At 44.4% G+C, this 15,262-nt stretch overlaps 1 protein-coding gene across 2 annotated transcripts in view; it reads right to left on the reverse strand.

The window, feature by feature from the left end:
- Positions 1–15,262, reverse strand: part of Arhgap26 (Rho GTPase activating protein 26) — a 390,006-nt gene that overhangs the window by 81,558 nt on the left and 293,186 nt on the right. For both annotated transcript variants that reach the window (XM_052155156.1, XM_052155157.1), the window contains exons 18-19: positions 11,709–11,868; positions 3,264–3,402 (exon numbers count right to left, since the gene is read on the reverse strand). In XM_052155156.1, the coding sequence (XP_052011116.1) occupies positions 3,264–3,402; positions 11,709–11,868 (299 nt within the window). The remainder of the gene's footprint in view (positions 1–3,263; positions 3,403–11,708; positions 11,869–15,262) is intronic.

Genomic DNA, 15,262 nt, shown 5'->3' on the forward strand with positions numbered 1-15,262 from the left:
TATACTGTATGCTCATGGTCACCTAGCTCGAGCCTGCAAACAGTGTAGGCTTTGTGACAGACAGGTGTCACAACAAACCTCATATGCCAGACGAACAATGAGTGTCCACTGTCAGCACCTGAGTTCAATTCTAGCCAAGTGCACAAATTAAGAGGTCAAAACTGAGAGGGGACCAGATCTGTGGACTTGGCATTTTCCATAGGTGGTCCACAAGTACCTCTGAGGTGGAACGAGGAGGCACACTTTTAACTCAGTAGCTAGGAATTTATCTTACTGTATAGTGCAGGATAATGTAATCTGTACATCAAAATTCACATATTCAGATACTTCAAATACCAGAGTTGAGGCTGTGCAAACAAGTGAGTTGCTTTAAGATCAATTTAAACTGTGTTAAACAAGCAGTACACCCAACTAATGTGGCTATGGCCCAAACAGTATGGAGAGGTTGCGCTAAATGATTGAAATTCGGGAGGCACTGAGCTAGGTTTTGAAGAGGCCTAATTTGAAGGATGTCATTCTATGGAAATAGACAAATTGCTTTGATGAATTGCCTGTGCACTCCTTACCTGTGCTTTTGCTACACAGGTTGCTTTGACAAAGCGAAAACTTTATAGTGCACTGTCACCTACTGGTGATAGCCACTACAAAACACGATTACATCAGCGCTTCCCGTCTCCTGGACCACACCTCCTTGCACCTTCCCCTCCGAAGCCCCTGCTTAGCTTTCCACAGCAGCCTGGGGACCATCCTCATTTCTCAGAAGAAAGTAAGCGCCCAAATGCTGTATTCTTACTTTAAAATACACATGGTTCATATTAACACACATCATCCAAACAATGCGCACATAAAGACAGGTACACATATATACATGAACATGCAGATGTTTCTATTGAAATGCTTTTTTATAGAAGCTAGACCCTCTGCTAAGATGCAAGCAGCTAGAGACTGCACTCCTACTTCCTGTCACTGGGAGGGAGCTGTATTGCTCCCTCATCTGCACCAGGACTACGGCTTAGATAGACCTAGTTCACATGGCCTTAACTTTCAGCTTCTGCCTCCTGGGATAAACACTAATCTCAGGAAAAGATCTAATTGATTTTTGCCTCATCTTCCCCTCAATGCTGTAAAGTGTGCTTCAGGACCAGGTCCCAGGCTGCTGCCGCTCTAGGCTCAGCCCAATACTACCTGAAGCCTGGGGAAATGACTGTCACAGCCTGCCTTGTCCCCATCTGCACTGCACACTGCTTAGCAGGAAACCTTAGGTGACCGGGCGCTCCTGGAAACCTGAGAAGCACATTACCCTGTAGCCTGACGCCTTATTCCCTCAGCAGATGGGGATGAGGTCAGTCCTGTTCCAAGTGTTCCCTGGTACACACAGAGGAGCCCAAGTTCTGAGCAGACTATGGAGAGAACGCTCCCCGCCCCACCACACACATACCAGATGTTCAAGAACATGGGTGACAGTTAAAAGGGACTCCAATGTCAGGGCAGAGTCCAACACGTCCATGGCCTAGGAATTCTTTTAGGAAATGATGTGAAAGAAATGATCTGTGCAGACATGAACAGACTTAAATATAAGAATGATAACTGCAGCTTTATTTATAAAAGCAAAGCGTTTAATGCAATCTAAACAGTGCTAACTCCCAAAGTGTGGCCTTACTACAGGAAACCAAAACATCTTTAAATGCAATGAGGTTTTGAGGGCAGAAAAGGTTTGATTTTAGGAGTTATGGTAAGGAAGAGGCCTTTTCTTTTCAATATAAAAGGATAGGAATACTGAGAGAGAAAACAACATGGCACCACGCAGATCTGAGCCCTTTCCTTCCTGAGGTAAGGGGGTCGCTGTCCCCTCTGTGCCTCTGCTCATATAGATCAGTCTTCATAGTCATGGCAGCATACAATCATCACTCTCCAAGTGCCCACTGAGGACCGATCCTGCCGCTGGCACCTGGTACACGTTAATGTTCACAGTAGCCTAGGCTGTCCAGCAGAGTTCAAGGCCTCAGTTGCTGTCCTGCACACATCTCTGCTTAAAGAACAGGCCCAGACTCTATCTCTATAATAATCTAAGATTGTGGGAAAACACTGTCCCTACCCGGCAAGTACACGAGACAGAGGCTCACCAAAAGTCATCCAGAGTCATCCACGGAGGCAGACTTCCCACTGGGGCAGTCTGGAGCTTTCTGCCAGGACACTGGATGGCCTCCTTTGGTACCCACTTCTCTATGAACATCGCTGCTGGAAGCAGGGCACTAATTCTCTCACTTAAGCATCAACTCCTTACAGACAAGGCTTGATTCTCATATCCCTAGACCATGAAGGCGCCATGAAAATATCATCTGTATGCTGGGACCACTCTTGGTGTCTATGTGTAGCAGCCTTAGGTCAGATGCTACAATGAATAATTTTGTTAGTCCTCAGGTCCACCCTCCAGGGTGAGCACTATTAGCCCTCCTGCAGATAAGCAAACTGAGGATGAAGGAGGCAGAGCTCTCTACTGTGGTACAGCTGGAACAAAAGCCAATATTGGCTGACCTCCGATAGTCCATGAGATCTTCACTCAAGTGATAGATTAACTGATTCTTCTTTATTTTGAGACAGGTTCATGCTATGTAGCTTTGGCTAGCCTAGTACAGTCTATGTAGATCAGGCTAGCTTGAGACTTGGAGAAATCCTCCCCTGTTGCATCTGCCTCCCAACTGCTAGGACAATGTTTCTTGTCACAAAAATTGAAACAGGACTGTATACTTTAGGACCTTGCATGCAATTATCGCAAAGAACTCACAAGTCTCGAGATACAAAGGCTTGGTACATTTGTGGTGACATTTCTCTTCTGCTTAGAACAGAGAGGAATTAATTCTTTAGTTTGGTTATTAATTCTAAATATTTTAAGGTGTCAACACAGAGAAGAGTAAGCAGAAGGCCCTGATTCCCACAGGCCCATGCTAGTGACAGTGACTCCTCCAACAGTAATTCCATACCAAGTCAGGGGTGAAGGACTGTTTCTATGACCTCCCAACAAAGGTGGGACCTCAGGCAGCACCATAGCCAGGATCCTGCTATGCAATAGGGAGAAGAGGCTCAGGTTCTTGCCCAGACACCTTTCTCAGCAATGGAAGCAGGCAGGACACAAGAAGACAGAGCCTTCAGGACACCAAAGGCCAGCAGCACACAATAAGGCTAATGACTCCATAGCAAGCCATGGAGGCAACAGGGATGTCTCCACACACCACCCTCTCCCAGGGCAGGAGAGAGAGACTCACGTTTTTCTGTGGACGGCATGGCATGGAAGAGAGTCAGGGGCCTCTCGCTGCAGGATGGGGGCTTGGAGTCGCTGCTTTTCTTCCGGGACAGGTGTAGCTGGGCGTTAGTGAGGGGCACATCAGGCACCGTGTTGAATATCTGCATATCAGGTGACAAGAAGTTACAGAGTTCTGTGAGCTAGGAGGAAAGCTAAGGTCTGCATCATTATGACCAGGAGCTTGGCGGTGACATAGGACAGGGAGGAAAAGCTGAGAAAGGCCTTCACCATTTGTAGGCCTCCATGGAGACACTTCTAGGAAGCAGCATTGGGAACTTTCACCAGGAATTGATCCTAGAGTTCAAGTCTCCTTTTAATCCCTTCTGATGTATGCAAGGGATTGGAAAGAAACAGAGATAATCTAAACTGCTATCTGCTAACAGTGAAGGCATTTTACTGCCGTTGTCTAGAACCAATTAATCAAAATGCCTTTCCTTTCTTCACTGGGTCTCATCCCCAGTTATTTACAACTGCTTCACAATTTTATTTCAGATCGTAAAACATATTTAAATTATGTTCCCAAACTGACACAGAAGAGTGGCCATTGTTCCTCCTCAACTATCCTCAGTGAGTACAGCCTTATTCCTTCATCAGCCCTGTGGTAACTGTGAGGAAGAGCTTTATCTTATTTCAAAGGATGGAAGTGGGTGACTGATACACACACACACACACACACACACACACACACTCATACACACACAGAGGCATATGCACACACATACCAATTTGGAAAATGTACAAAAGTCTAAAAAAAAAGGGAAAGAAAACCCCTTATAGTTCTATCATTTACAGATTATAACTTTTGTATCCTTATAATTTTTAAAAAATCATATTGTTGTTATTACTTAAGACCACATGTAGTAGCTATGATTTTAGTTGTCGTGACAAATACCAGGCAAGATCCAACTTAAAGGAGTTCTATTTATGATATAAGGGTACAGTCTATTATAATATAGATGTGAGGTAAGGGTGTGGTCTATCATAGTGTGGAAGAGAGGTAAGGGTGCCATCTATCCCAGGAGGGACCTGAGGTAAGGGTGTGGTCTACCCCAGGGTGAACCTGAGGTAAGGGTGTGGTCTACCCCAGGGTGAACCTGAGGTAAGGGTGCCATCTATCCCAGGATGAACCTGAGGTAAGGGTGACATCTATCCCAGGGTGAACCTGAGGTAAGGGTGCCATCTATCCCAGGATGAACCTGAGGTAAGGGTGCCATCTATCCCAGGATGAACCTGAGGTAAGGGTGACATCTATCCCAGGATGAACCTGAGGTAAGGGTGTGGTCTATCCCAGGGTGAACCTGAGGTAAGGGTGTGGTCTATCCCAGGGTGAACCTGAGGTAAGGGTGTGGTCTATCCCAGGGTGAACCTGAGGTAAGGGTGTCATCTATCCCAGTTTGGAAGTCACGTCGGTGGGAGCGGCCCACAGCTGTGGCAGCAGGAGCACAAGGCTGCTTACTCACATCTCAATGGATCAGAAATCTGAGACAGAGACTAGAGGAAATGGGTGTGGCTATAATCCCCAAATCTGTTCTCAGTGGTCACTTCTTCCACATATGCTCCAAATCCTATAAGTTCCATGAACTCCCCAAATAAGAGTTTCAATTGCAAGCCTTTGGGGGGACATTGCACACTGAATTCACATTAACATACAAGAGAGAGACTAAAACCTTACCAACTCTTACTTGCCTTACTATAGAATTTCTTTAAGGCCAGCACTTACATGGTGCTTACCATCCATAAGGAGCAGCCACTTACTGTGGCTCCTGGGATGCCAGGCACAGCAATTTGTGCTTTATACGCAGCTCACTCAGTTCTCAGCAATTCTGCATCGCTTCTAATGTCCCAGCATTTTACAAAGAACCAACGCATACAAAAATGAGGCTGTCGCAGTTATAGATATAATTACAGAAGACAGCACAGGCTCCCCTTCTCTTAGAAGCCTCTGTAAATGCATATGATAATAACACTCATTCAAGCAATCACCAAAATTCTGTTTGAACACCCACTTTGCAGAGGTACCCTAAGTGTAGCAGTGAATGAAGCAATTGTGTTCCCTGTGGTTAGAGGATTTACAATCCAGGAGCTGTGATTTACTAAGTATTTGCCACACCAGGCATGGAGCTGAGTGCTTTGTATTAATTCTCATTAATGCTAAACACACTTTTCCACAGCTGAGATTATATCCTTTACATAGCTTTATATCCTACTTATCTCGTGTAACATTATATTGCAGCATTCAAAGATGATTCACATGGGTTATATAACCACCTCAACTTTACTGAGATACTAAAACTGACTGATCCTTTTGTTATAACCTCTTACACTGTGACAGTAGCCTCCTGGATGTACCCTTTCCAGGAGTCAGAGTTGTAGGAGGACTGTGTGGCCATCTCCATCCCCTTCACTGGTGGCTGGCTTAAGGTACCCCACAAGATACCTTCTTGCAACCCTTTTCTTCAGGGATATAGTTTAAAGCAATGTCCAAAGCTGATACGCAGAAAGCTAAGTCACAAGAATTGTGAGAGTTTCAGCTGGAACAGCTGTTCTCTCAGGGTTGGCAGATCCTTGGCTCTGATGATGCCTGCCAGCCGGCTACTGCAGTCTCACTCCCAAACACAGCTGTCGGGAAGGAAGGCCACATTGTTACATTCTCTGTTAGACTCAAACTTGAAACAGGATAAACTGGGTAACTGTATATAGTTCAGATCAACCAGGGCAAGGGTTCAGAAGAGGAAAAGAAACTTCCATCTCTAAAGCAGCTAGAACCCCTAGTAATAAGCTGACTGACTAGCACTATTCACTTCTGCAATCTCTTGGAGCCTTTATAAAGTAACAACATTTGAGGGGCTGTGGTTACTCTTGAGCCCAAGAGCTGCAACCTCTAAAAAGCTCTCCTGCCCTCTTCCCTGACCCATGCTGAGCCTCAGCCACTCTGCGGTTCACATCTCAATGAGTGCTCTCATTGACGGTTAAAATGGCTCCTAGATATGTGTGCGTGTGCCAGCTGAGCTCTGAGCTGGGCATCTTACATGACTCTTCCCTAAACTGAAGGTCAATTCAGCCTAGGGCACAGCATGACCATTTCACAAGAGCCATCTTTGATCCTACTCTGTGACTGGGTCCAGGGACCAGGAGTGAAGCCCTGGGGTCACAGCAGTCATTCAATCAGTTCATCCTCTCTAGCAAAACTTCATGTGAAGCAACTGCCCCAGTCCCGTGAGAATACATTGTTAAGAAGTAATGGCATCTCTTAGCGCTCTTTTGCTTCTGGCCCAGAATGCAGTACCTTCAGCAATCTGTTGCTGAGAGCATCTAGAAATGAATCTAGAGTTAAGGACAGGCCAGGTCCTAGTAGCCTCCCGTGACTCTTCGCCTCTGGTATCCAAATACTATGTGGTCCAGCCTTGACTTGAACTTCCTAATGAAGGAAGATAAATCCACTACAGTACAATGGGAGAAGACAGGAGGTTGTATTTTAACATCATTTGTCAACAACAAGGAGAACATATATTCTTTCTAAGAACTGTAGCAGATGTTCATTTAGACACAGACTAAGTTTTGAGGAAGACACATATTTACACAGTTATATGAAAGCCTGTCCCACAAAAAGTAGGAAGTGACATGGGAGCACAAGAAGGAAAATGTCTCTCTGCTCATTCATTATTTTCTCGAAAAGTTAAGTAAGCAGACCACAAGGAGCTCTACAAGGGAATTTTTACCACGGGTGGGCACTACAGCTCCAAAGGCCAGTTTATGGGTCTGATTATGAGCCAGGTAAAGGCGTCTAAAGAATTCTAAAAAATTTTGTTAAGCTGTCCTTGGGATCAATTACAATGTAATATGCACAAGAGCACAATGAAAAATATAAAGTGCTAGGCTCAGGACCAACATGTCCTTCTTACAAGTGATCTCTTCCTAAATGCAAGGGCACCTTTGTAAATGAAACCACCTTGACACAAACATCCAGTAAGAAGGTGGGGCTGGCATGGTGGTGTAGGACTAATCTGGACACTCAGGAGGTTAAAGCAGGCGGTTTGCTTTACCAGTTCAAGTCAAGGCTGGGCTACAAACTGAGTTCAAAGCCTGGGATAATTAGCAAGCATGTAGAAATTACTGTCCAAGTGGCTGCTGCACATTTTGAACACTTCAATACATGCCAGTTGATTTTCCAGCTACCTTCTGGCCATGCCGAGGGCTTATCTGTGCTAAAAGTTTAAGCTGGAATTCTCATGAGTCTGAATTACACAGCTCTGTTGGTCACTCCAACTGTATTGCACAAATGGCGTTGTCTTCGGGTCCCGAAGAAAGTTGCTGTACAAAGGAGCCTGTAATTGACAAGCATTAACTCATACAGTCTACAAGGTCTACCACGTGTTGGGAACAATGTCCTCATTTCACAGGGACTTTCCAGATTAGCACAAAGAGGAAAGCTTTATTCTGTGCCCCAAGTGTCCTGCTCACACTCTCTGACTTACAAACAAATTCCAATTTAATCAGGAATGCCTTACACATAAAAGCTAGGACGACTGTGACCCTGCCAGGAGCCACTAGAGAATACAATTATAAAACTGCAACTATGAAGAATCTTTCCAAGTATCCCCAATTTCAAGTTCCTTATGAGTGGAATGAACACATCCATAAACACCAGGCTACTTTCTCCTCCTTAAGCCAGGCAGGACAGTGTCAGGGTTGGCCTTCTGCAGTCAGCCAGCCTTGGGTGAGCACGAGGTCTTGAGATGCACGCCACCAGACCATACTGTGATAGCTACTGTACTGACATATCACCATATCAAATATAAGAAGGGACTCTGAAGTACTGCAATATGTAAAAGCAAACATGCTTCGGAGCTAGAGGGACCTGAGGTCAAATCCTGGCTTTGCCACCTACTAAGCATACTACCCCAGACAAGGTAGCCCCCGCTGAGCCCATTTCCCTTGTAAAGATGAACATATAACATCTGTTGTGGACAACTTTTGAAAAGACAAATAATATAAAATGAGTAAACATTACACTGATAGAGCACAGGCAGGAAATGTTAGCAACATAAAATTCACTGAGTGTTTTCATGCTGTTATATTTACATGCATTAAAGGCATGAATTATTCCCTTCACAGTAATTCTACCAGGGAGATGCAGTTACTGATATCTTGTAAAGGAGGAAACCGAGTCTCACGAAAATCAACCCATTTGTCCAAGGTCACACAGCTACACAAAGACCTAGATGGCCAGACTGACTGAGGCCTAGCTAGCTGGGTCTTCTTGAGTGTTATGAGAGACAGAGAACAGAACATAAAGACCACAAGCTCTGTGGGCTGGCAGATTAGATTTTAGGCTTTTGATAGGTCTGTGCCCTTGAGCAAATTATGTAAGTGTCTGACCTCCAAATGTCTCATCCACAAAAAAACCCAGGACCACAGTGAGGCCTAAGGCACCTAGTGGTTTGGCCTTTGCTGTACAAAAGACATTTTGTATTTAAGAGAGAGACAGAGAGACAGAAACATTAAGAATAAGAAAAAAATAAGCAGATCTTAAAAATGAATTATTTGTGGTCAAAACACGAGAATTCAATCTGAAAGTAAGTGTAAATTTAATTACATTCCTTACAAACTATCAGCCTTACCTACCTGCAGCAATGTTAGTATTGATGGTCTTTTTCCTGTGTGTGACCTACAGAGATTACTGGTTTGGGGGCTCTTTTCAGGCCTATGTTGATGCTGTGGAGCCCTGACTCTTGGGGAATTTGTTCTTAGCTGAGTTGCTCCCACATTTTTACACCTTTGCTAATCCTGGCTGTCACATGCCCCTGCAATTTAAAAGGATTAGGAGTCTCTGTAAAGTGTGCCCTGTACTCTTTATTATGTGCTGTGGTTTTTATAGGAGGAAAATTAGGTCATGGTGAAGAGCTTCTGAGCCTACAGCTGAAAGTGGCTGGATGACAGTAAACCACTCTCTGGTGATCACAGTAGAGAACAGCAGTCTAGCGGACAACTGAGGCTGGGAACTGTTCTTGAGACACAAATTCAGGGTCTCAGATAACACAAGAGAGGGGAGGAACAGTCCCTGGGGAAGGGAGGGCCACAGCTCCTCTGCTCACTGGATCTGCTGAAGCACAGGGCATGGGGAGTCTGACAGTTGGAAACCTTAAACCCTGCTGCTATCAGCATCTTGGGGTGGGGCAGAGATCAACAATTTTAAAAGTAGTTTAGAGAATTTTACTTATAAATATCTCAATAGGAACCATTATCTTTTGTAACTAAAGACCCACACATACAGGGATGGTGTGTGTGTGTGTGTGTGTGTGTGTGCACCCGCACTGTCTGGAATGTGTGGAGATTGTATCAGCTCAATTTACATTACTAGAGTAAAATATCTGAGGCCAGGTAACTTTCTGAAAAAAGGAAACTTAGTCTGGCTTGAAGTTCTATAGGTTTAAAGCCAAGGAACCATATCTGACTGTAGCTTTCTTGCAAGTTTAGGTGTAGAGCATTGTAATCTAAGAGAATCTGTGTGTGTGTGTGTGTGTGTGTGTGTGTGTGTGTGTGTGTGTGTGTGTAAAAAGGGAGGGAGAGAGAGGAATGGAGGGAGAGGGGGGTGAAAGGAGAGACTGTCGATACTTTTGTGTTCTGATCGATCTCTTACAAAGCCATCAGTATTTAATCAGGGGCTCAGCCTGATGCCAACATCAAAGAGATCACAAAATTATTAGTCTGATCAGTAAGTAAAAGCCCCAGCCTGGCAGAAGAGGTGAGTGCTACAGAAAAAGAAAAGTAGAAGGGAAAGGACTGGGCCTATGACATTCTATATGCAGAGGTCTGGGCAGTCCCTGCTGAAAACGCTTGACAGTGCTAAAGAAAACATGCCAAGTAGTCTTCAAGGTGGAAGAGCGTCCCATCAAGGTGATGGGAACAGCAATTGCTAAGGAATCAAAATAGCAGTGTACCTGACTTGTCGAGGAACCGCAGGAGACATGAGAGAGAAGATAAAGACTGCGTGGGACTCACAGGCTCCAATCAAGAATGGCCTTCAAACCCGGCCATGCAGGGAGTCACTTGATGGCTTGGTTCACAACTGATGTGAGCTGACTTGGCATGTCAGAAGTGTCACTTTGGTAGGTGGTACCAGAGTAAACAGACCAAGGTGGAAACAAGGAGGCAACTTAGGAGGCTCTTGTCAAAAGTCAGACCAGGGGTGACTATGGTTTGCATCATTGTTATTAATAATATTGTTGTGTGAAAGGAATGGTCAGAATCTAAATTTGTTTTGCACAAATTTACTCATTCTAGACAAAGTTCTATTTAGGAAGGGGAACATGTTTTTTTGTTTTGTTTTTTTTTTTAAATCAAATTCCAGAGTTATGTCTGTGAAAAAGCCACCTGGGGCAATCTGCACAGGTTCCAAGAGGCTTCTCAGGGATTTGTGTAATGCGACTGAGCAGGCCTCAAACAGTGTTAAAGAATTTCATGATGAATGGGGGTGGAGGGTGGTCTTGAGACACACTGTTGTACTTGGGAGCTGTGCTCAGTTGGTGAGGTCAAGCTAGTCAGAATTCCAGCAAGGATGAGGGAAGGGTCTGGCAGGCCGCGCCTACTGACAAACTGCGGGCATTGAGGCAGCTGGAGAAAGCTCAGTTATTTTCCTTTAGGACTGCAGCCCCTGGAGGCATTACATGCTCTAGTGGATGCAGTCCCGCCCTTGTGCATGCAGGTAATGACTGACTGGACTAAAGTGGAGTTGAAAGGAGAAGGCCAGGAAGGTAGTAGGGGGGCATACTTGAGAAGTCCAGGGAGAGTTGGAGGGGAAAAGCATTTCACACCTTTATACAGCTCTCTAAGAAAAAAAATTTAACAAACAATAGACTAGATACTCCAGTATCTTAAAAGCAAAGATCACAAACATATATAAACACGTTCGAATGTACACCCATGAATATATGCATGAATATGTGTATGAAGCTTGTACTACCTATATGATCAAAATCCAGATTACAGGAAAAAACTCTTGCAACACAGATGGGAAAACACGGGCATACCTTATACCAACGAGCCCAAGCATTTCTAAGATAATCAAGGAAAAAGTAACAGTTTTCTAAAATGTGGCTTGTAATAGTATCCCTTCTCTGGAAAAGAAACAGCAACAGAGTGCTCAGCACAGTCCCTGGTGCAGAATAAGGACTCTTATCCTATCCCCAGACCTCATATCACATCTCCACACCTCTAGAGCCACTGTAACAGCCACTGCTGTCACCTCCACCAGTACTCTCACATTTATCACCATGACCATGACAGTGACTTCACCATCATCCTGTTCAAGCACCATTAGCAATGCAAACCTAATCAAGTCTGAAGGTCAGTTCCACCTGCAGAGCTGAACAGCTGACTCCACTGCAAGGGCTCACTTCTGCCTCACCTTCTCATGGTTCTCTATTAAGATCTCAATGACAATGTTCTGAAACTTGATGTCCATGATGGCCGCCACTGTTTCTTCCTGAGGTCGTAGCAAGGTGGGTCCAAACACCACGCCCAGGTTTGCCACGGTCATCAGATTCTGCTTGTGGTTGTTGGCGACACTGAAAAGGGGAAAGAACATGTGAGAGAAGTCATGCTCGCCCAGACGGCTCACCTCTGTGGGTGCTTCTGACCTTACTGGCTGCATCTGGAGGAGGCAAGGCTTGGGTATCCTTGAATGCCATGAGTCAAAGAGCAAGCTTCCTTTTGCATCTTCAACTACAGTGTTCACAGATCTGCATTTAGTATCCACTTCAGAATAGGATTCCCACTTTGCCTAAAACAACCAGCCAATAGCCAAGGCTATCCGCCAGATTATGAAGTTTTCCTCAACCAAGTCACTACACTGGAAGTCCAGGTAACTCCCCATCTATCTTGATTTCAACTTCTGTACTTGTCTGCTTCTTAAACCACCAAGGGTTTTTCCCTCTGCCATTGTCTCCAATGCAGATAAAGAAGCTCCTGGTTTTATTCATTTGCAAAAGTTAGCTTGAAATAGACATAACTTTCTTTCAAAAGGAAAGAGCTAGTATTCAAACCACGTCAGGAAAGTCGGTACTCTAAACACTAAGTATTAAAAGCCCATTTGATTAAACGTGAGGCTCGCATTAAGTGAAACATGTGGCATCAACAGAGATAAAAAATGCACCACTGTTAATCTGTGTGTTTGTACTACACGGATACTCAAAGTTGAAAGAAGGGATGAGTGGCTAGATCAGAGTAATCTGATAAATATACATGCATATTTTTAGGCAAAAAACTATTCAAAATATATATCTGAACTCCATGCCCAAGTTATAAAACTCAGTGGTTCATAAGCCCCTGAATAAAAACTTCAGAATGATTTACTGGCAATAAACAAGTTAGTGCTATTCAGCACTGTTAGAAAATACTAGAAGATTTCTTAATCACCCACCTGCTGGACGAAAGGAGCTATTCATTACTAACTCCAACCTAGAGAGAAATCTGGGAAGAGACACTTTCCATAGACTATCATGATGTGGAGCCACTTGACAAGTAACATACTTCTGGCTAACATGAAGGCATTGGGTCCCTCCTCTCTTTAAAAGGAGTAGTAAGGATATATGGCATGCCCACTTCATGTATGTAGTACAGGTTGAATGTGCACGCACACGGGATGAGTACAGATGAGAATAACTTTCTACCCATCCTCCTCCGCTGCTTCCATCTTTCTGCTCTTGTTCTTCTCATTCCTTGACTAGAACGTTCTTGCTATTTCTGTGCTAGACAAATCTTCTCTGAAGGCTCGGCTCACATGGTCCCTTGCTTTCTGCATCTGCCCCAGTGCCTTCCTAGTCCTCCATCCCAGACTCAGACAGATGTTCTCACTCAGTGATGATGTCTACGCAAGAGAATGAACACGAGACTGGAGGTACCGAACCTGACAGAGCCAGTGGGGAGCAGGATGACACTTGATGAAACTTAAAGCCTGATGAGCACTTCCTGGTAGATGTGAGACTAATATTCTCAGCCCAACTGAGGAATGTCTAATGATTATCAACAATGTGGGTATAATTGTACCTGAAGTATCCCAAACTCCCTTTTTAAAGTCTCAGGCTGTGTTCCACTTCTTAGATTTAATTAATGAGTAATAATTACTCTGATTTGCAGGCCCTGAGGTCCAAAGGCATTTGGAAACACAGTGCAGTGATTCTGGGTTGGCAACTCTGAATATAAATAGGCTTGAGGCTACCCAACAAATTCATTTCCCGTTTAATGATCCATTTTATTCTGGAACTTAAAACACATTGATCTAAGTCTTGAGAAACTTTTCAACGACAAGTTTGTACCTTCTCATTGCTACTATTATATCTGGGCACTGCAGAAATAAATTGATCTGTCACTTGATTACTTCGGCTCACCACTTGGTACAGCTTTCTTCATTACTTCAGAGTGAATTATTAATGACTTGAGATCTCTGTGTGTTCCAGAGAGGAAGGCCTAGACCTCAGCCTCTGCTGGCACCAGCCATGAATTATAGTTTGATGGATTTACAGATGTGTGGGAAGCAGGCTGGCAGGGTGCTGGGAAGTGGGTCCAGCAGAAGCCTCGGGACTCATTCATTAGTGAGATCCATAAAACACTAAGCCTGCCTTCTGTTCTCTTAATTGTACTGCCTGGGCTCTTCCTCACACAGTTCAGAATGTCATGTTGCATCTTGTCTTAAAATCCACAAACACACGCTTCTCATGTGTTACACTCTGCATTGACACGTGCCTTTCTGCTCACTGTGTCCACATGGGCTCCTCTGCAGAGGTGCCTTCCACAAACACTTTAAGTAGAGCTGTCTTTTTGTAAGCTTGCCTTAGAGGGTGCAGAGGAGGAGCCCACCCGTGAAGGTAGAGAAGGAAGCCCTCGCTCCTTCAGGGGAGCTGCTGGGGACCCTCACTCTATGTTCCATGCAACTGGATTCCAGTCAGCAAGTGGAGAACATGTTTCAGTGAAAATAGGCATACTAAGAGGGACTCCTGTCATCTTTGTTTCGAGGGAAATCAGCTATACAGTCTGGATCTGATGCCCTTTGGGGGGAGAGAGAAAGTGGGGAAATCACTTCCAGATGAAGACTGGGGCTGTAATACAGACAGCATCACGTTGGACAATACAGCGGCCAACGCCTTTAGAGACCTGTGAAGAAAGGCCCTCATACTACACAGGGATCACATCTGTTTTCCTTGAGTTGAAAAGGGAATTATAGCTGTGTAAGTGCTGGTTTCTGTACAACCACAGACTGCCACAAAGGCCTTCAAATACCTGTAAGCCTAGAGCAGGGTTTGCAGTCTGGTTGTCTCTGAGGCCTGGGTGCCTATGTCTACTGGACACGATGTGGGGGTGGCAGGCAGGGTCTACACAGATCCCATGGCTATAGAAAGGCTCTAATAACAGCACAGAACCATCACTGCCTTCCATGTTGCAGCTTCCAGTGCCCACTGATACAGTACCTCAGACCTAAAGGATGCTGGGGGCATTACAAAAAGTCCAAGAATGCATTCTATACATTTGGCTTTTATAATAACTCTAGATTAGTAGTTTGAAAGTTTTTGACAACAGGAAATGTTTTTATACCACACACATATACATGCACAGCATACATAGACCCAACAGTAATCAGGATACATCTGATATATTTATATATTCTTTTAAAATTTACTAAATTGATTTTGTGACCCACTTTTGCACCAAGAACTACAATTTGCAAGGAACATAGTGTGCAAATACCAACTTCTACACAGAAAAAAATAAGGCTGAGGGAGATGACCACCCAATGGTTAGTCAGAGACAGAGTGGCTGGATCGAACTCAGATCACATGGCCTTCTCACATAGGAAACAGGAACGAAGACCCCTACCATATAACATGGGAAGGCTGATAAAGCACAGGTAACCAGTCAGTCTCCGGGGTGGTATATCAGCCTAATAGAGGACAGTGGCTACTATCA

This window comes from Apodemus sylvaticus, chromosome 13, assembly GCF_947179515.1.
Source record: "Apodemus sylvaticus chromosome 13, mApoSyl1.1, whole genome shotgun sequence".
In the NCBI taxonomy this organism is placed as follows: domain Eukaryota; kingdom Metazoa; phylum Chordata; class Mammalia; order Rodentia; family Muridae; genus Apodemus; species Apodemus sylvaticus.